The sequence below is a fragment of the Gossypium hirsutum genome, chromosome A05 (assembly GCF_007990345.1).
Source record: "Gossypium hirsutum isolate 1008001.06 chromosome A05, Gossypium_hirsutum_v2.1, whole genome shotgun sequence".
In the NCBI taxonomy this organism is placed as follows: Eukaryota; Viridiplantae; Streptophyta; class Magnoliopsida; order Malvales; family Malvaceae; genus Gossypium; species Gossypium hirsutum.
Genome location: NC_053428.1, coordinates 2814367 through 2835584, shown reverse-complemented (window position 1 = coordinate 2835584; position 21218 = coordinate 2814367). Strand labels below are relative to the sequence as shown.

The 21218-nt window shown below is 32.1% G+C and overlaps 3 protein-coding genes and 1 long non-coding RNA gene across 8 annotated transcripts; 1 reads left to right on the top strand and 3 right to left on the bottom strand.

Annotated features, from left to right (window-relative positions):
* Positions 1-2140: 2140 nt before the first annotated feature.
* On the bottom strand, positions 2141-3770 carry LOC107958731 (zinc finger CCCH domain-containing protein 20). 2 transcript variants are annotated; one of them, XM_016894578.2, is made up of 2 exons: positions 3513-3691; positions 2141-3440 (listed from the first exon to the last, which is right to left on the bottom strand). In XM_016894578.2, the coding sequence occupies exons 1-2, from the start codon at positions 3594-3596 to the stop codon at positions 2496-2498; spliced, it is 1029 nt and encodes a 342-aa protein (XP_016750067.2). In that variant the 5' UTR covers positions 3597-3691; the 3' UTR covers positions 2141-2495. The 2 variants fall into 2 exon arrangements, with proteins under 2 accessions (XP_016750067.2, XP_016750066.2); XM_016894577.2 differs by having other exon boundaries at positions 2141-3770.
* Positions 3771-6967: 3197 nt separating this feature from the next.
* LOC107958730 (AP-4 complex subunit sigma) lies at positions 6968-8781 on the bottom strand. Its single transcript, XM_016894576.2, has 4 exons — positions 8483-8781; positions 7996-8082; positions 7422-7490; positions 6968-7291 (listed from the first exon to the last, which is right to left on the bottom strand). Exons 1-4 carry the CDS (start codon positions 8621-8623, stop codon positions 7157-7159), a joined length of 432 nt encoding a protein of 143 aa, XP_016750065.1. The 5' UTR covers positions 8624-8781; the 3' UTR covers positions 6968-7156.
* Positions 8782-9337: 556 nt separating this feature from the next.
* On the bottom strand, positions 9338-13348 carry LOC107958729 (ATP-dependent 6-phosphofructokinase 3). 3 transcript variants are annotated; one of them, XM_016894574.2, is made up of 14 exons: positions 13038-13348; positions 12584-12810; positions 12266-12312; positions 12127-12166; positions 11983-12045; positions 11742-11879; positions 11377-11589; positions 11224-11292; positions 11004-11133; positions 10640-10905; positions 10489-10537; positions 10246-10400; positions 9765-10013; positions 9338-9528 (listed from the first exon to the last, which is right to left on the bottom strand). In XM_016894574.2, exons 2-13 carry the CDS (start codon positions 12701-12703, stop codon positions 9774-9776), a joined length of 1530 nt encoding a protein of 509 aa, XP_016750063.1. In that variant the 5' UTR covers positions 12704-12810; positions 13038-13348; the 3' UTR covers positions 9338-9528; positions 9765-9773. The 3 variants fall into 3 exon arrangements, with proteins under 3 accessions (XP_016750063.1, XP_016750062.1, XP_016750061.2); XM_016894573.2 differs by having other exon boundaries at positions 13095-13322; XM_016894572.2 differs by having other exon boundaries at positions 12584-13348.
* A 404-nt stretch (positions 13349-13752) lies between these two features.
* Positions 13753-16330, top strand: LOC107958728 (uncharacterized). 2 transcript variants are annotated; one of them, XR_005926919.1, is made up of 3 exons: positions 13753-14331; positions 15708-15790; positions 15869-16330. It is a non-coding gene; the product is annotated as an uncharacterized lncRNA (long non-coding RNA). The 2 variants fall into 2 exon arrangements; XR_005926918.1 differs by having other exon boundaries at positions 13753-15790.
* Positions 16331-21218: the final 4888 nt, after the last annotated feature.

The following is a 21218-nucleotide window of genomic DNA, read 5'->3' as shown; positions in this document are numbered from 1 at the left end:
AGTTTGCATTATATAACTATAAAAAACCAAATAAAAAGTTTAATATTTATGAACATCAATAACTTAATTGCACTTTTTAGTATTTTATTTTTAAATGTAGTTTTAAAAATTTTATATTTTCAATCTTCTTTTCTATAGTGCAAGACTCCGAAGGCCAATTCTGGCACTTGACTTTACTAGGTTGCAGTAACATTGCTTTGCCGGCAAATAGCTATGGACAATTTCACAGCTTAATGATTTTATAGATTTGATAACTACTGAAAATTTCTTAATTTGTCATTTAAATACTAAGGGAATGAGCAAAATTAAAGGGTATTGGAAAGAATAAAACTTTGAACTTAATTTGAAGGGAAATTTAATTTTACATTCACCGAATTTAACATTTTGAGATAAAATTGTATTGTTGAATTGCATTTATATATTATGTTTGTTCATTTAAAAAGCTTTATATTCTACTTTAAACTCAATTAATTAAAAATAAACTTAGTTGAACTTATGAGTTATAATCGAGCTAAACATTAATATATTCTAGTTTAATTTGCTGATTAACTCAAACATTTGTTTAAATTGGGAGATTGATGAAATAAGATGAAAGATGACATCAAAGTAACAAAAATGTAGTAACATGTCAGAAAAGGAAATAAAGAAAAAAGAAGTGTTTTTTTCTTTTTGACATAATATTCATATTCATTGGATGAAGATACCAAAATTCATGTATCAATCTTTTTGAGTTTCTAGGTAGGTGGGGCTAAATTTGTAAATAGACAAAAAACAAAGCCCATTGTTCTTATTTTTTTATTCTTCCTTCTAAGTTCATCAATTGGGAGTGGTATTTACGATTACCTACGTCTTCATTTCATTTCGAACATTTATTACAATACAGAATTAAGCTTTTAAATCCAATACCCATACTTTCTTATAGGGATCCAAATGATATTTTATAATAAAAACAGCAACCAAAAGTTGTGCTTAAAACAAATTACTTAACTTAGAAGCTACTTTTAACATCATTGTTCCTCGTATTCGGTCAATTGAATTGAAAACCAATGCAATTATTGTCAGAATTTGCCAGTAAGTTTCGTAATCATTTTCCCCAAACATTTAGTTCTTTTGATAAATTTAGTTCAATCCTCAACTCCATCACCAATGACTATGGAGGGTGTAATGTCTTCATATACCTATAACTATAATGTCACAAACATAACAAAATATTAGTCTTTTTTTTTTTGCAGTTAATATTTGTATGCTATAATTTTTCGTGGTTCATGGAAAAAATTAATTTTGAAACGAAAGTTTTTCGATTAGTATGTAAGTATTTTGAAAATTTTTAAAATTGAGCGTAATTTGTTTTAGAAATAACCATCAAATAGCTCGAAACAGTCAGAAACCACATTAATCATGGTAAAACCCTCAAGCTAACCTAAGACGTCTAAATCAAGCTTTCATTATTATTTAGAAATGGAAGGGTCTATATTAATCTAAAACCACAATTTGGCTCAGCTTTTTTGCTCATCCACATTGCCCCAAGTTAAGAGGGAGTCCACAAGAGCACCTCATCATCATCAAATGAACGTACCATCGTCTTTATCAAAGCAGTTGAATGGGATTTCATGATGTTGCGTGTTGGAAGGGCTAATAATTAAAACTCTCTGCTTCCTCTTTTCATAGATGTTTCTTTTTACACTTCAATAATACCCCACCACCACTACCATGTGACCCATCTTAACTGGTAAAAAGAAAAAACTGGGCTACTCTTCAAAACTCTAGATTAATTTTATAAAAAGGAAACAAACAATGCTTTGATTGCTTTCCCAACCCAAGGGTGTCGCTTTAAGAAAATCATCCAAAACTTCCCAGAAAATCCTCATATCGTTCTCTATTTCCATTTCAAAAAATCCACATTTGATGGCGAAGAAAGGTTTTAGAGTAATTGACTGATTTAACTTTTAGTACACTTCAAACGTCATCATTCTTGGAAGTTTTGGGAAGATCAGGGTTTGCGTCATCTTCAATGGCAAAAATCTTCACCTTTGTTTATTCTAAAACCATCAAACATTTGAATTCCTTCGCATGCAGGACCACAACAAGAACATACAAAGCTAATGGATAATTATAATAATACTAATAAGAAAATTACTACTAAACAAAGATTCAGCAACTTGGATAATAATAAGAATAATTACACTTCAATAAGCACAATATCAAACCTTACGCAAAAGCTTAAGAATCTTGTTTTTGAGTTCTGATCTTCTAAAGTTCATAGAAGATTACAAACTACGCTTGTAGGAAATAATATTCGATTTTTTTTATACAAAATCTTCAATTTCGGTTCACCAAATACCACAAAATATATGCCAGATTTTCTCCCCTTCTTCTTCAGAAACTATTCACAGTGAGAAGAAAACTCAAAAAAGATTCAAATAAAATCAGATAATAATGTAAAATTATATGTTCACTTTGAGCGAGCGAGATCACTTCCAGCGTCCCTTTCCTTTTCACTTCACCAGGTCCGAAACCCAATCCACGTTCGGACCTCCAGAAGACTGAGTCGGGTTAACCCGTTCCAAAGAATTCTCTTTACACAGTTTCTCGAACATCTTTGCACGTAAATCCCTACCGGATTCCACCCTTTCCATCTGTGGCTCTTCTTCGCATGCTTCATCCCAGAAATCCAAGTGCCCAATCGCAGGACGGGTCAAGTTTTGGGTCGGAGTACTAGGCAGGCTACAGAAACTGGGTCGGATTACCGCACCTCTCGGAGACCCGAACGCGGGAGAGCAGCAGCCTACTTGTACGTTCCAAGATGAAGGTAAAGACTTAACTTTGCCGAGTTGCAAGTTCCTCATGGAAGCTACCGCCTCATTAATAGAAGCCGAAGCCAGAGATCGATTCAGCGACTGAGCCATAGGCGAAATAGGTGGTGATGGCTCAGCTCGAGGACTCATCGGTGGAGAACCGGAAAAACTCAGCGTTTTAGCACTGGAAGGTGAACCATCATACGAATCAACAGAGCTGACAACCCTAAGCTGTTCCGGAGTATGAGCAAAGAAACAAACACGACGCCTACAACTAGTCCCATCTTTGCATGGCTGAGTCCGGTAACGAGCTGGGTGAAGCCAGCACTCGAAAACCCCATGAGCGAACTCGCAAGCTTCTCCTTTGCGACAGTTCCCTTTCCTAAAATCAGGACAAGCCGTACCAGAGTAATGATACTTCCTGGGGTCCCTCCGACGAGCTTTCTCACCGGGATGAGCATACGGACAGTCAGTCCAGTCATGCGCACGGCCACGTCCACATCTCCGTACTTTGAACTCAAACATCCGGAAATGATCACAAGAGCAAGCATCAACCGGAGAATCCGGGTGGAACGAAAGCTCAGAGTCTGACTCGATATCCAGTTCGTTTGATGGCAAGTAACGTCGTAGCATTCCTAACGCTTCCTGCAAGTAAAACGGGTTACTGTTGTTGTTGAAGTGGTTGCAGGGTGCATTGTAGTTGAGAGGAGAGTGAACCTCAGCAGTTTGATCATCATCAAAGCTGGGCCAAGGTGGAACGTGGACTGTTGGATTAAAACGATGAGTTTCTCCGAGCATCATTTTCTTTCTGTTTTGGGTGGTGTCTAGGGTTCGTGAGATATGTACAAAGAAACACCAGCAAGCTTTGGTTGCTTATAGTTAGCAGAAGCTGGTAGTATACAGTATGGGGGTTTTAACCCTGGTTTGGTTTGTATTAACCGTGGTTGACTAAAAATCTATGAGCTTTTTTTTTTTCCTTTAATATTCCCGCTTTCAACTGCGTAAAAATTATCCAGGTGGCGGTAGTGTTGGAGTCACGGGCTTGTTATCGAAGCATATTTAAAACTAAATTGTGACGTTGCCACGTTAGGCTATTTGACTGCAACGTGGCGTTAGCATGAGAGCACTTGGAAACTGTGAGATGACAGAGCTGTGTGGTAATCGAGGCTTTGGAATTATTAATCCAGCTAGACCCCTAGTGTTGCAAAGGCGGTGGACGGGTGAGAATTTTTTTATCGACATTTTCTTCATGTCCATTTCATTTATTGAGATTAATGAAAAGAGTTGAACCGATTAAAAATAATTTAAAATTTCAGGTTAAAATTAATTTAAGTCTTTTATTTTATTCTTATTTGTAAAATTAATATTTCTTTCTAATTTTTTCTGTTAAATCTAAACTCGATAATTTAATTAATCTTGTCGGCTTCCTGTTTTAAATTCCACTAACTAATAATTTTATAATTATTTTACTGTTCAGTAGTAAATCACAAGTTGTTGGGCACTTTTTCCTTAAAAATGTAATGGATTTATTCAGCAATTTTTCCCTTAAATCATGTTCTCTTTTTTATTATTATTAAAATATTCTCACCTATTATTTTACCATTTATGGGACCATCGTTTTTGTTATTAGCTTATTGTTTTGATATACCAAAAATAAACTTTTTTTTTATGATTGTTGGGAAATTTTTATTCTTGAGCATATAATCAAAATTTTTAAATTAATTAATTTTAGTTTTGACTCAATAGTTAAATTTGCTTAGTCCACTCCAATTATTAGCTTTGTACTATGTATATAGTTATAGATTTAACTTATATACTCCTATTAGATCATTTTATATCTATACTTTTTAAATTTTTAAATTTTAATTTTTGATGTTAATTAAATTTGTTAATTTATTAATTAAATTTTTAGTGATTAATACGTGAAAATAACATTCTGATATGATGTTACATTTATAAAATATATTTGTTGCATCAAATTTTAAAAACATCAAAATTTAATGAATTAAAAGTATATATCATTTAATAGAAAAGTGAAATTTAAAAATTTTAAAAAAATAAAAATTTAAACCAAGTAAATTAAAATATAGAACACAATTTTCATTAAAATTATATTATGTTGTACAAATTTCGAATAGAAATGCTTTTTATTGATGAACTGTGAAGCATGGGGAGTGGTGAGAAAGGAATGATGTAACAATTTTAGTAGTGCTTGTAACAATCATTTGTTTCAGCCTTTAACTTCAAATGGGGCAATTCAAATGTTACTTTCTAGTTACTAGTTCTATATTTCCATTTATTTGTCAAAGGGGAAAAAATGGTAACAGAATCAAAACTATGCTACCTTTGATATGACCCCAATCATCAAATTAGGTTACGATTGACAAAATAATTTGACTAGGCAAGCATGATACTTTGTCGTTTTTAGGTTAATCAAAACACCCCAAAAATATAATGTCAAAGAACTCACTGTTTTTCTTATGAAATTTAAGATTTCAGTTTATATATTTTAAAAAATAAAAAGTTAGCATGTTGCAATTTTTTTTTTGAAGTTTTCGTTTAATAGTTGACGTCGTTAGTATTTTTTTAAAAAAATTGATTTGCTTTTGAAATTGATGTATTGATTACGAATTTTGATGAAAAATATTAGTAGTATAAACTATACTTTTAAATTTGAACCAAAAATAATAAAATAAATAAAATAAATAATCCCATTTTAAAAGTTTTGATAGAAACCTTAAATTTAGCACAAAATAATCAAAGAAGTTAGAATTAAAAATTAAATATGAAATAAATTGAAAGAATAGAAAAGAAGAATGTTAAATTGAGAAGAGAGTAAAAATGTTGACCTTGAAATATTAAATTGAGAGGAGAGTAAAAATGTTGACCTTGAATGAACATGCCAGAAAAACATTGATTGCGCACTGCCTTAGGAAAACTAACTAAAATAAGAAATATATATTTATATATTAAATTCAAAAGGAGAAGAATAGAAAGAAAACAAATTTTAATAAAAAAAAAGTGTACTAAAAAACTCTTATAAACATCAAAATTAATATAATAGTTGCTTTAAATTTAAGCAAGATAAATTAATTATAGAAACAAGGGATATAAAGATTTATCTATAGAATGGAAAAGATTTGTACCCACATGCACACTATGTCGATAGCTTAATTTTTTACTATGTATAAACTAATTTCATCAGATACTTAAAAGGAATAGGTACATAATTATCTAGTGTAATTTGGAAAATTGATATTTACTTGACGAAATTCCAAATATATAAAACTATTTTTCTACGCAAATTTAACATGGTCACATGTTGAAAACGGATGTGCACGTGGCTTCAAGACAAAAGATGCAAATTCGACCTCCTCGTACCAGAATATTACCCCCGCCCCAATAGTCTCTCTGGGCCAGTTTTTATTTGTACGGATGAAATATCTCAACGTGTCAGTCTACCTGTATTTGATTTTATTTTTTATTTTTGACATATAAATTTGTAACAGACCGCACGCGTGGCTTATGCTGTCGTTTATTTATTTTTATAAAGAATAAAAAGAATGCGATTTTTTCTATGTTTTTTAATCTTCACCGGCCAAAATAATAATAATCAACATATAATAACTTTTTTTTTTTGGTAAAATTAAAACACTATCTCGAATGAAGTGTGAAAAGACATGTCTTGAAAAGTGCAGGTGAACAGTTGTAGAAGTGTAATGAGGTATGTTGGATGGATGTTTTGGGCCTGTCACTTATATCTAAGTGTCTTGAGAGTATGGTGATTGACGGGCCTCAAAATTATTAATTGAATTGATTCATTGAATGTTAGCTGTGGAAGAAGTTGGAGATTGTTTGATTAGGCGCATTATGATGATTAAAAACACTTAACATATATCATCCTGTTAGGCATATAATTAATTAAGATCTCTTCAACTGATTGAGATTGGTCTTTCTTGATGATATCTTTTTTAACTTATTTAAGCTTAAGAGATTATTGTCTCCTTTTGTTTCATGCCCCAATGGAATTAAAATTGGAATTTTTAACTCCCTGTTTTATCCAATCCACTTCCTCGACCACCACAAAACCCGACTACATTTAGGCATTTACACTCTCTAAATTTAAATGGACTATACAACAAACCACTACGTATACTTTGCATGGAAAGAACTGTTGAAAACTAGTTCTATTTAGCTTATTGTACCAGCAGTACGTGCAAAACTTGAAAAGGCTATAAATGGAAAAGAAAAAGGTGAACAAAATCAGAAGAGAAGCCGGGATAAAATAACAAACAACTTGCGGGGATTCTCAAAGAAAATAAGCATACTCGATATTGAAAACTGAGCCTTTTTCTTCTCCCTCATGATGTTTTCTCCAACAGCTGAACTGGAGTCAGAATGTTAGCCTTGCTTGTCTCAACAATGCAACCATTCATAACCATTTCCTCCAGCATGAAATGAGCTTTCTCTAAATGGAACATGATATCGAGCTCACACTGCAAAACAAAAAATATGCAAACAAGACAGAAACAACAATAAGGTTATGCATGGCGAAAAGAGACAGAAATATATAAATCCAGTAACTTTGAAAAGGTTAGAAAATCAATCCATGGTGAAGAAGCGTACCACGTTGCCAAAATGGCGGTCCATGGCTTCTACCAAGAGATGTATAAATTCCAGAATTGCAAGCTCATTCTACCACATCAAAGACAAGGGAGACTGTAGATAATAAATACAAGTTGGGAACAATATGCAGACTGGAAATCTAAGCTTGAGTTTAAGTAACTGCTGGTGTTAGAAACTATGTTACCAAAATTCTTCATTGTTCAAACATCTACGTTTTATGCATACTCAAACATCGTGCATGAACTATAATCCACAAAATCCAAGTGGGGTAGTGTAATTATAAGCCAAGTGTTATAGTGTTCTTGCCCACTAATGTAATATAAAGCCACGGTTCGAACCACAGCAAGGTCAAATGCTCACATTTCTTTGGTGGTGACAGGTGAGGCACTCCGTAAACTTTGTGAACCCAACGGACTATCCTCGGAGGTGGGAAACAAATCCAGGGATATAACTGTGCATATACACCCTAGGCACAACACCTCTACTCTTTGAGGGTGCGAGACCTCCCCTCAACAAAACAATTGCGTTCTAGAAAAATTAGCATTAAGAATTATAAAGGTAGAATGGAACTTACTTCGTCGTTGTCAACTCCAACTAAGAAAAACAGCGAAGCGTATCGCCTATATACAATTTTGTAGTTCCGGTGCTCAACAAATGAACACTGTCACAATTTAACCAAAAACAAATAAAGAAATTAGGTATATGAAAAGCGCGGAGTTCTTTTAATGTTTTAAATTCGTTTCAGAAAACAAAATGATGACTGAAAGCGAATTGGAATAGGGCGTAATTCTCAAGCAGCTAGCATTCTGGACTTGAATTTATGGAATCGTAGATTACGAAATTCAAATGGCGAGCAGATAATATTTCTTCTGTTTCAACTTAGAAGATATGAATGACGGGAGGAAAAAGAAAACAGAAAGTAAATTACGGAGAATTTAATGAGATAAATCAATTAAAAAGTTATCAGATTAAAAGCGATATCTTTCCTATACATCGTGGAGCTGCAATTTATGGAATGAAGGAAAGAGAGGATGAAGGGGGTGAGGGGATGAATGAAGAACCTGTTGTTCGTTGCGGGCTAAGCACTTGCGGACGATCTCGCCTTCGAGAGCACGGCGCTCTTCGAGGGTAAGCCACTCGTAGTATTGGGCGAGACGAGTCTGCCCTTGCTTGTTCACCATCAATATGAATCTGATCCCCATCTTCTTTCGTTCTTTCAACCTGGATCTGTATCTCTACCCTCTAACCAGGAAAACACCAGTAGTTTTGTTGTTGGGCTTAATGGGAAAATTACAGATGAAGACCAAGTAATTCTCCATTTTTTTGTTTTTAGGCAACAAATTTCAATTCATTATAGATTGCTCCATGTAGCAGAAGGTTTTTTCTTATACATATAAATAAATAGCTTGATGAATATTTATTTTAGGGTACTTGATGAATAATTAGCCAAACTTAATCTGGACTCCAATATAATTTATAAATTACTATAAGCCTTCAAAGGAGAATATCATAACATTTAAATGCATTCAAACTAATCATAGTGATTAATTAATAATTAAGTAATTCGTGCCATTTAAATTAATATTCAATTGATGTATAAAATCTTTCAATCTAAATAAATCATGTGATTTTTTTTAGAAATTTATTTATTTTGATTTATATCATCAAACATCTGATCCTATAAATATATTTGGGTGCTTGTATTTTCTAAACGACCCCTTTCTCTCTAGAGACTATATACTATAAAAATATTTTTATTCCATTTTCCTGGCTGATTAGATTTGAGTTCAATCATTTTTTATGAAAACAACATTTAATAAATTTCAAATTGCAAATTGCAAATTTTAACGCTTAAAAAGAAGGGAGAAAGTGTAGATAATAAAGAGAGTGGAGCTGAATTGACAATAAAAAAAAAATTCCACATCATATCGTTCACAATACTATTATTTAATAATTAATAAATCTGATACATATAAAAGTCCAATTCTTTCCTCCTAAATAACAAAAGTCCAAGCAAAAGTTCCCTTGGACCAATCCTAATACTACAATACTGTGTTAACCTAAAGCCTCGCCTGCCTGCAGAAAGCATTCACCGCCACATTATCACCTGTTTTCATACCCCATTATATGAATCAGAATACCAGAAATTTTAACTTAGATGTAGGTTTTACTTTTGCCCTTGACTTTGCCAATTTGATGGAAACCAGACTGGCAAACATTATTGATTATACAACATAATAATTATGGACTCGTCCGCCAACACTAGACAAAGCTGGCTTCTGTAGCTTTGGGATATACATTATTAAGTATTAACATTGGTAAAAAAATGAAAAAAATACCGACCTCAGTTGATCATATCTTTGAAATGAGAGAATCCTCTTCGCCACAATGTCCATTCGCCAACAATTGATTTGATTGTTCTTCCTCTTCGCCACAATGTCCATTCGCCAACAATTGATTTGATTGTTCTTCATCGCCTGTGTCTTCAATGGAGTCTTTGAGGCACAAAAAGCTTGGTTGATTCGTTGAAGACAGCAGTCTTGCCCACATCCTATCCGTAATCACAACGCTGTTTCGTTTCTCTATAATTCTCTGCACAGAAATCATCGCAAAATTTTAAGCACTTTACTGATTAATAAAAAAAAAAAGGAAAAACTTTAGTCCAACCATCTTAACAATTTGTTCTCAATGTTACTGTTGTTAGTGTTTTTCATCGGTTTAGCCATCAAGATACATAGGAAAGTTATTACTCATAGTAAATAATTTGATATTTTCAAATTTCAACTTCACGCACTCAGAGCAAAACATTTCAGGATTAACTCACATAGAATGGTATGTATGTCTGCCTGCCATTGACAAGGCCGCTTGTGAAGCCGGTGTACCCTGCCATTGCTCCATGAACAGCACTTTGAGCAAGAAGTGTGCAGTAAACATTATCAGATGCATTGCTTGGAATAGCCCGAATCATGTATGTAGGATCTGCCAGAAGACAAAGTAGAATTCTCAAAAACTTCTGTCATTAACTAGAAGCTCATAACCACCTTTGGCTAATAGTTATTCTACTAACCTATATACTTGAGGTTTATGGGTATCTTCCTTTGTTTTGTAAAGTAGTCCTGAAAATGACAGGTAAAAATGAATGTCACATCAAGAAGTTCCACATTGTACATCATCGCACAGGTCATTGAAATGTTCCAAGTTGAATCCATATGGCATACCTTGATCCTCTGCGATATCCATAGCCCCACATCCTGGAGAAGCTTGTTTCCTGAAGCATCTTTCAGCGTCATTGATTGTATGCTCTCAGAAAGCAGCTCCTGTCCAGCACCCTCTGCTATCACAATAACCATATGCCCGTTTTCTTTAAGCCGTTTTTCGATGTATTCAAAAAGTCCTCCTGGTCCTTCTAGATAAAAGGGTGATTCTGGTATCAAGCAGCAATCCACATCTCGGCTTGCAAGAGTAGCATACATTGCAATAAAACCTGCACATATGTTGAGGTTCAATTGATAAGGTTGTGACTCTCTCACTTCTGGAAATGCAGGGCTAGCACTTCAAAGAAAGACCAAAAGAGAAACTTACCACTGTAGCGACCCATCAACTTCACAAGACCAATTCCATTTTCAATACTGTCAGCTTCAACGTGAGCAGCATTAATGGCACGTTGAGCCTCCTCAACAGCAGTGTCAAAGCCAAAGGACTTATCAATAACCTGTCATGTGCGAATAAGAAACAAAGATTTACAACTGTGTACTAACAAGATTGCAGTACAACAATATTCTATACAATCCAGTAGGATTACCGGGATGTCGTTATCAATCGTTTTAGGAATCCCAACAACTGAAACTTTGAGGCCACGCCTCCTAATTTCCTGTAAAACGAATTACAAAGTTTCTTTTAATATGCATAAATTTGAATAGAAATGAAACTGAATATTCTATTACAAAGAAATCACCTCAAATATGACAGCCGCCCCTCCCTGAGTTCCATCCCCTCCTATAATATACACCTGATTTATACCTCGATCTTGAATGCTATCGACAATCTTTGAGGTATCATGACCACCTCGTGATGTCCCCAGAATTGTTCCACCACGTTTATGAATATCGTTGACCACCTTAGGATCTAAATGCACTGTATTTTTAGCATAGAATCCTCTGTATCCACCCTACAAACGCATTTAATTAATTAATTGATAGTAAGCCATCATGAAAATGGTAGATTGTTTCAATTAATAAATATGTTCCATGTAATAACAATTAAAATATTTTTAACTGTAGATTTATATTTTGCAGAAAAAAATATAAAAATATCACTTACATCTATCCCTAAAACTTTCTTCACACCGTACATGTGGTACAAGCCGCATACTATCTCCCTAATCACTGTGTTAAGTCCAGGGCAAAGTCCACCGCATGTCACGATACAAGCATGAACTTCATCAGAGTCAAAATACACCTATCAAACATCCAACCACTATCGTAAATACACAATCCAGCGCATAATCGTCCCGTATCTCATTCTTAAAGGAACAAAAAAAAAAAAACATTAAAACACATACCCTTTGACGTGGTCCGGCTCGTCGAAAATGTACTCCCCTCGGACCATCCTTGTGAACAACAATCTGTAAACAGAAAATAGAACTTAAAATAAAATTTGAACAAAATCTTAGAACTTTACATATATATGAAAGGAGAGGGCTGACCTTTTGAGGAACAGTGTCATCTACATGGACGAAATATTGCCTAGTGAAAAAGGGAAATAGAACCAATTAATACTAATCCGTTAAAATTGCAACAGTTGACGAATAAAATTTGTAAAACGGGCAGTGAAAGTGGACTTACTTGACAACAGAGTATGCCGGATTGTCTTGCAACGGATTAGGATATGTCTGTCCGAGGAACAAGGTAATATAAAACCGGAGTAAAAAATATTAGAAGTTGATTAACGTTGAAAAGAAGGGAAAAAAACAATTAAATCTAATTATGTAATTGGTTGCCGACCTAAAAAAAGGGAGAATCAGGCTTTTCAAAAAAGTGAAAGGACAGTTTGTCTTCTTTTTTTTCAATCCTTTTTACCGAGAACAGAATCAAAGGGAAAACAATGATATGTATAATTATTACACATAGGAAGAGGAAGAAACGATGAAAAGAAAAGCTTACAGGAAGATCAGGGATGTAATCCGACAAGTGAGGAACATCTTCAAGAACATAACCGCCAGGACCGGTCACGATCTTAGGCTTTTGCATGTCAGGCGAAGAAGCCGAGTTTGACGAATCCATAACTGCACGTCTCAAACAACCGGATCTCCCGCGACGGTAACGGTGATCGTAACGGAAGCTAACTGCAGTGAACTTTTTCAAATTGAAGATTCCAGCACTCGATGGCACTGAAAAGCGTATTGTATTCTTAGTACTAATATTTAAAATATGATTACTATTATAATAACAATAATAGCTCTTTTTCTTATTGTTATTACAATTCAAAGAAATAAATGAACACAACGGGGCGATAACGGAATCCATTCAACGACGGTACATTCGAAGAAAAAAATTAAAAAAGACATATTTATAGAATAGTGAAATCCTGTTGACCAAAAATGAAATTCTGGATGACCTTTCTTTTCTTAAATTTTGCCTTTATATAGCAGATGGAAGGATGATCTAGAAATACCGGGTTACACTGGTGATTGTTGTTTGGGTCGGGTCAGGGTTTTACGGATTTCGGGAGTTGGTCCGATTCTAGGATTATGGCGCACACTGGATTGTAATTGATAAGCTATTAGTATAATTTCTCTACCATAAAACCGGCTATCACCGACCACCTGTTTGTCGCTCTTGTATACATGCACCTCAAAAAAAAAAAAATTGTTTGGGTATGGAAATTAATATTCGGTGATTGGTGATTTTCTTTGGCAGCAAGAATATGGCTCGGAGAGGATGTACAGTCAAAGCTTATTTTAATAGATTTTTAAAATTACTCCGCTAGACTCATTTCCATATACGTGTTTTTTTCTTAATTAATTAACTATTTTTATTTTTACTTTTCGTCAATGCATCTTCCGGCTGCTAACGAATATTCTCAGTCAAAATTCTAATTTGTGTTCAACTCAAACATGTTGAAATCAAAACCATTATATAAAAAAAATAGAGTTGACACAAAATTATTATTAAGTACATGCAAATATGCAAATAGGCAATTATTGACTAAATAAAATTTAATTTACATTAATGTTAAGGAATTATAAGTCAACTGAATTTTTCTAGATGTAAATTTTGAATAAATTATTATTTTTAAATTGGTGGTCCAATTCATCTATACTAACAGCGTGTTTGGTTCGCTGTAATAGGTATACCATTACTCCCCGATTACGCGCCTATTACATTACCGACCTATTCCGGCGTTTGGTTCGCTGTTTTCTCATTCCGCGCCGAATCAGTTACTCCCCCATTACATTGACTGCGGGTAATAGGCATTACGCTCCCTCAGCGCCGATTACCCATTCCGCGTCTTTCCCTTTTTTCTCTTCCGTTTTCTGCCCTCGTCCTCAACGCTCCGATTCTCCCACGCTTCCTTGCACAGGTAATTTCTTTTCCCTCATCCTCTTCCGACGTTTCTCAATTTTTTCCTTTCCAGATTTCTACTTCTTCTTCTGGTACGGTACGCTTCTTTTCTTCTCACATTTCTTTTCTTTTCTCCATTTTCTTTTCTCCATATTTCTGCTTCTTCTTCCAAATTTTTCCCTGTTTTTCTTTTCTTTTCTTTTCTGTAGAATCGATTTTGATTTTGATTTTATTTATCTTTGTCGAATTTCGAAACACTTCTAATCGGGAATATCATATAAGTTGGATGCTTTTCATTCGTGTCTAGACACTCATCGTCTTCTCTGAGAATCGATTTCATTTGTCAGGTAAAATTCCCATATTTTGCCTATTATTTTTTCCCCTTTATTTGCATTCTTGCCTATTGATTTCTCTGTTCTATTTTTCTTTCTTTATAATTTTTTTTCTAATTCGAGTCTCTTTTTACTAGATCTATGTTTTTTCTGCTGTTATTTATAATCTCTTTGCATGCAAACTATTGTTTGGGGGGTGATTTTGGGTTCAAGTTATTGGGTTTGAAAATGTTGTTGTTTTCTTTTTTCTTGGTCAATTTTAGAAGACCATTTATATGTATGCTGTTCAAATTTTCTGTTTTGATTTGATTTTTTTCCTGTGATAGAATCTTTGAAATATTGTTTTCTTTTTCCTCATTATATGTTACATTAAGGATAGTTGATTAGAAGCGGGATTTTTGTTTGTTGTAGAATATAAATTTGTAGGTCGAAGTTGTAATTAGTAGGTTACATTGTGAATTTGTGTAGTTGAAATGCTAAGTTGTAGGAGGTGTTGAGTATTTGTAGTAGGTCGAAGTTGTAATTAGTAGGTTACATTGTAATTAGTAGGTTACATTGTGAATTTGTGTAGTTGAAATGCTAAGTTGCGAGGAGTTTAGCAACTTAAAAAGCTAATTGTAAGCTATTGTGATTGGGGAGGTAGTAGTAGGGGCATCAGGTATGATTTTAATCCTTCTGTTTTTTTCCACTTGTTAACTTTTATATAAACCTCTTGAGTATTATCTTCTAAACTTTCTGGCTTATATTTTTTTTGGTATATTTGCTTGACACCTCTGGAGTAAAGTACTTTTTCGAAATCTCAATGTTTGTTTCATTTCTCCTTTCAATTCCAACATTGCAATGTGTTTTTCTCGTCTTTGTTTGCCTAATAAAGCAGGTACTTTTTTGTTAAATGTTTTCTTGATCTGTTGGCCAAGAGTTTGTGCTAAGATTTGCATTTCAACTTTAGGTATTATTCTTGTTTATGCTGTGGAGACTCGTATCTATATATAAACTAAACTATTGAACCACTTCTGAGTAATTTGCAAATAATGAATGAACCAGCTTCTCAAGCTAGTATTAAGCTGTGTCACTTTCATCTGCGTATAATGTGATGGTTTGATAGTTGAAATTATGGATGATCTGAATCTAGCTATAGGTGATTAAATATATGATCACCAAAGTAGTGGCATCCATCTAAAGTAGTTTTCTACCTTCCTGGGCTAAGTTCAGTTAAGTCTATATCATCATCCTCCCCTTGGCATATTGCATTCATTTTAGCTATAGAGTTATTTGCACAATTGGTGATTATCGTTTGACATTTCTCAATCTTCTATACTGGCCTAGTAGTCATTCTTCTCTCCTAACCTTTCTCATATGTGATCAACTGTACTGTTTTATTGCAAGCGCAGTCTCCTAACTACAATGCTACCCTGAAACAAAATTTCCCCAATATTCAGCAAATCGATTCTGAGGTATTGGCTTAGAAATTTTGGTAGGTTCTGGACTTTTGTAGTTGAATGTTCATAAATTTGCAATCACGCGTGTAGTATGCTAACGGTAACATCTCCAGTCCCTTGTTGTCTGGAGCTTGTGAGTTTGCAAATGTTGCTAGGGGAAAACAGGGTTCTGGAAGTGATCCCTAATACATGACAACCAGCAGGAAGCATGTGAGTGCTTGGTGGGATGATATTAGTAGCAGACCGTCCTAGCAGAAGGTTCTCCAGCTCTATGCTCCTCATTTCTAAGAATTGAAAATGATGCAATATGGGGATGGGGTCTTTTTAATGATGTCTGCTTTGTTGTTTAGCAGTTTGGTTTGGTTTGGGGTCTGGTCTTTGACTGTTTTAAGAGGCCAACTAGTTATCCTGTGTTAGTTATACTTACAATAAAATGTTGGTAGGGGTAGGGGGTTACAATTATCGTTTTGTTTGCCTATGTTTGATATTATGAATAAAGATGAAGAAATCATGGAGATATCAAAGAGAACCAAGTGCACAATTGAATGTGCTTCAAAGGCAAATTTTTTCTTTTATTTTCTATGGTTTTATTACTTATTGATTTTCTTTTTGTTGGTTTAAATCTTCGAAATAATTGTCCAAAAGGTTTTGGCAGTGTTGGCATTGGCATCAATAAAAGTTTGAGCTTACTATGAGTATAATTTGAACCCAAATGTGGTAGTGTTGGCATTGGCATTATTTTAAATTGTATAAATTCATATAAGAAAATTTATTATCAAGAATTTTATGAAATTTTATATTATTATTAAATTATATGTAATAATTATTATTTTAAATTATACAAATTCATAAAATATAATTTATTAGTTATAATTATTTTAAATTTTATTAAATCATATATTTAAATTAAAATATATTTAATATTAATTATTTAAAATTTTATTTTATAGTATCATATATTATGATTTGAGTAAATTCATATAAGAATATTAATTATTAAGAATTTTATTAAATTATATATTTTAATTATATTATATTTAATAATAATTATGTTATTTTATATTTTACAGTATCATATATTATGGTTTGAGTAAATTCATATAAGAATATTAATTATTAAGAATTTTATTAAATTATATATTTTAATTAAAATATATTTAATAATAATTATGTTTAAATATGATTAAATTATTTATTATTAATATTAATAATCTTATTAAAATTTAAATAAAATAATTTACCAAAATAAATTTCTGCTAATTATTAAGAATTTTATTAAATTATATATTTTAATTAAAATATATTAAATAATAATTATGTTTAAATATGATTAAATTATTTATTTTTGATAATAAATAATCTTATTAAAATTTAAATAACAATAACAATAATCATTTACCAAAACAAATTTATGCTAAGGGTATTCTGGTCATTTTAGTTTTCTCCATTATGCTATTACACCTCTATTACATTCAATCAAACACAGTGTTACTATTACGCCTCTATTCCATTACATTCAACCAAACAGTTGATTTGCTATTACACCTCTATTCCATTACACCTCTAATCCAATACACCTCTAATCCAATACAGCGAACCAAACGTGCTCTAAATTTCAATTCATAACTTTTTTTGGACCAATATTTTAATCAAATCTTAATCTAACATTAAAATAAACTTAAAACTACGTTTTGAAGATTAAATAAAATATTCGAGAAATTAGTTTTATTGTTAACCAAATTTGACATAAATAAAAAAGGAAAGCCATGCGAATGAGATTATTAAATATTCTAGAAAGAGGAGATACGTGGTGGACAGTCGTTTTCTAATGTCGCATGGTGGCATGCCTTTGCCCAATTTCAGACAAAAATAAAAAAGGGTCGGTCTCATAGGGGTAACGTGACTGACTTGTCAAATTAATAAAATAAAAAAACAAAAATAACTGGGTACAGTCATCAAACACGGGTTTCATGGAAGATGATCAAATTAGTTGTAGTGTGGGGATTACAAAACTTGATTGATTAGATAATTTTTCTACAATAATACCGAAATGTTTTCTATTTTCTAGGACATGGAATGGGATATACCTTACTCTATGAAGGATATACTCTTTTTGTTGCTTGGGTTTGAAATATTTTAGAATAGTAATTTTGATGATATCATCAAATGAGGAAATAATAAATTATTAATAAATTTTTTTATTTAACTCACTAAATTATTTAATAATTTTTATTGAAATTATTAGGTGATTAAATTTTTTTTAAAATCTACTAACGAGTTTTAAGTAATTTTTTAAAATCAAATTATCAAAACATAAATTTACTAATAATTTAATGATATTGTGTGTAATTTAAATTTAGCAAATTAAATAAACATACTTCTTACAAATTATATATCGGATGGTAGAGTCGAATCTAGCAACTAGTATTGTGGTGAGCAGAGAACGCCCAAAACTTTTGAGATACTACAAGAAAAATAAAAAGAAACTAAATAATAGCAAAAATAATAAAATAAATAAAAAGAAAAAGAGTATAAATAGCAAAATTACAAATTCAAAAAGAATAAATCGATTTGATAATAAATATAACTTGAGGGTTGTAAGAGATACCCTAATTTTGTCAATAGAACAATCCTACAAAGGCGATTCTAAGGTTTAGCGCATTGGCACTTCCTGAAATCTAAAAAAACCTAATTCTGTTTAGATTAGATTATTCATCCCTCCTCGTAATATAAATCCGATTAACATTCAACTTAAACTATATTAATTTATTTTAGTGGTTAGAATAAAAAATAATTAAAGATCAATTTATTCTAATTAAAACTTTATTACTCAAAATATCAGATAAATAACTCTACTTGAATCTAACACAATAAAAAGATCATCTTATTCTAATTAATTATTTACTGCTCTAAATATTAAATAAATAACCATTCTAAATAATATTAAAAGGTAACTTTTACCTAATTTATAAAATGGAGAGTGAATAAATATCAAAATAAAAATTATTGAATCACAAACTCAAAACTCATAATATCATAACAAACTTTAATTTACCTTTAATGGAAGAAAAAAGAACAGAAGAGATTAAATGGAGAGCACGTCTTTCCCCAGAAAATCAAACAATTACAATTAAAAATACAAAAAGAACAGTGCTATTGCCCCTTTATATAATAATGGAAAAAGGAGTTTCCTTCTCCTAGTTGAACAATAGTTATCCTACAAAAATAAATTTAATCTTAATTAAACTCATAATATTTAAAATAAATCATAACACAATTTTTTTTTATGAACACTAAAAGTAATTTTTAAACTACAAGTAATGTTGATTTAAAAATCTTCCACTAATATTGGGCCTTTTTCTTTTCAAGTCAATTTAATCTTCTACTAAATATCATAAATTTGGTTTGAATTTTAATATCTTTAGGACACAAATTTCACACGTTAAAATAAATAATAATTACAAAAAATTAGTAGCAATTATTTTTAAAAAATCATTGAAGTTAATCATTAAAATAATCAAGGTATAATGACTTGTTTAACTCTTTAACTTTACACAGAAAGCCATTTTAGTCCTCTATTTATTTTTTTGTCTTTTAACTTTTGAACTTACATTATTTATCAAATCACCCCAAAATGAATAAAAAAGTTAACAATCACATGCGTTAATAATTAATTAATTTTCAATAATTAAAATTTTTAAAAATATAATTTCATAATTTTAGAATAAAAAATAAAAAATAACTAATTGTTGACATAATATCCACATGATAGTGCATGTCAAGTAAATAAAGTTAGCAAACGTTAATTTTTTCATCTATTTTGAGGAGATTTAATAAACAAGGTAAGTTGATATAGCACATTGATATCAACATTTCAAAGTTTGTTTGCTAACACATGCTATTTGGCTTGGTGCTACATACATGTTGAAGTATGGAAAAATCAATTATGGTATATCGATATCAAAGTATGGGTGGCATTATGGTTGGGTGACAATAAAGATCCATAGATGATTATGATTACTTATATGATTATATAATTTGACTTTAAAATTTATCTAAAACGACGACATGAATGTGCCACATTAGTTTATCGTTATTTTTTTAATAAAAATTAAAAACTAATAGAATACATTTCCAAAAAAAAATTAATTCTTAAATTTATCCAAAAATGAAAGGGATACTAAAACAAAGAGATATTAAAACCCTGTCATGTTTGTTTCCCCTCTAAATGCTTGAAATTCAACTACAATAATTTGTTGGAGGGAAGTTAAAAATACATATTATTATAGTGCCCGGGGAAACTATATTTTTGTTTTCTAGTATTTGGTTGTTATGTATGTTGTGATACAGCTAAACGGTGACGTGTGAACTCAAATTGATATTACTCATGTGGCCTCCTTTAAGAATTGTAAAGAATACTTGCATGAATAGGCCTGTATCGTATCAGCCCATCCGGGGAGGAGATTGTGCTACGCCACCCCAACAAGTGGTGTCCTCGGCTTTACCCACCGCTTCTGGTTATGGGTGGGAGTCTTCAACTTCGATGGGTAATATTGATGTTGCCGGATGTCATGTTTTGTTTTGAAATTAAAGGTTGCCATTATTCCTTCTCCTTTAAAATCTTTGTTTGGAGAAGATGTGTGTAGCAGTTGATGGTTTTTTTTCTTGTGCCGGAAGTCGTTATTTGACATTCTGATAGGTTTTACTCGGTTTTAACGGACGACAACTTGGCGATAATGTTTCAACATGATATTATGTTTGTTGGGCAAGCAAGAAATTGTCAGGGTTTCTCCTACTCCATGGCATATTTGAATGCCAATGAACGAGAGCTTTTACCCACACTCATGGAAAAAGCATAATTGGCACATTTATCAAAGATAGCAATGTTTGTTTATGTTCAATCAGATCAAAACAACTAATTTTCTTTAATTTCCATTATATTTATATCTTACCTGAAATTATATAAAATTGCGAATTTTATTTTATTTGATTACTAGGTAACAATATGAAAAAAAAATTATTACAATAATTAAGCATAAAAAAATAATCAGGAAAATTACTAAATATTATTAATTAAATTAATTTATTGCTAATTTACATGCTAAAAATACAAAAATAAAAAGTAAGATTCACCTTTTCATCTTCTCAAACCCCACCCCAACTTAATAAAGACCAACATATGTACCACCAACTATAAAAATACAAAGGCCCAAGGGCCAAGCCCATGGCATGGCCCTTTTGACTATGTGCCTCTTTGAGCCCACGTGTCTTTTTCTTTATTTTTTTAAACTTATTATTAGACATGAGTTAACTATATTTAGTGAAACATTTGGCTAACTTCCACTATCAGGCTGGCAGCCTCCACAAATGTTGTCCGTAGAGGATCGCAATGACATTGGAGGGTAAATCCGTCAATCACTTCTTTGGACAGGACCCGACTCAATATATTTTGTGCTTTCATTC

What these genes read in the sequence shown, in the direction of transcription:
- LOC107958731 (XM_016894577.2), bottom strand. Translation starts at nt 3,596, where the DNA reads ATGATGCTCGGAGAAACTCATCGTTTTAATCCAACAGTCCACGTTCCA.
- LOC107958730 (XM_016894576.2), bottom strand. Translation starts at nt 8,623, where the DNA reads ATGGGGATCAGATTCATATTGATGGTGAACAAGCAAGGGCAGACTCGT. An exon ending in TTGGAGTTGACAACGACGAA is followed by an intron (nt 7,491 to 7,995) that starts GTAAGTTCCATT and finishes TTGATGTGGTAG; the next exon opens with AATGAGCTTGCAATTCTGGA. An exon ending in ACCGCCATTTTGGCAACGTG is followed by an intron (nt 7,292 to 7,421) that starts GTACGCTTCTTC and finishes TTTGTTTTGCAG; the next exon opens with TGTGAGCTCGATATCATGTT.
- LOC107958729 (XM_016894572.2), bottom strand. Translation starts at nt 12,946, where the DNA reads ATGGATTCCGTTATCGCCCCGTTGTGTTCATTTATTTCTTTGAATTGT. An exon ending in ATTACATCCCTGATCTTCCT is followed by an intron (nt 12,313 to 12,583) that starts GTAAGCTTTTCT and finishes TTCCTCGGACAG; the next exon opens with ACATATCCTAATCCGTTGCA. An exon ending in GGATATCGCAGAGGATCAAG is followed by an intron (nt 10,538 to 10,639) that starts GTATGCCATATG and finishes TGTCATTTTCAG; the next exon opens with GACTACTTTACAAAACAAAG.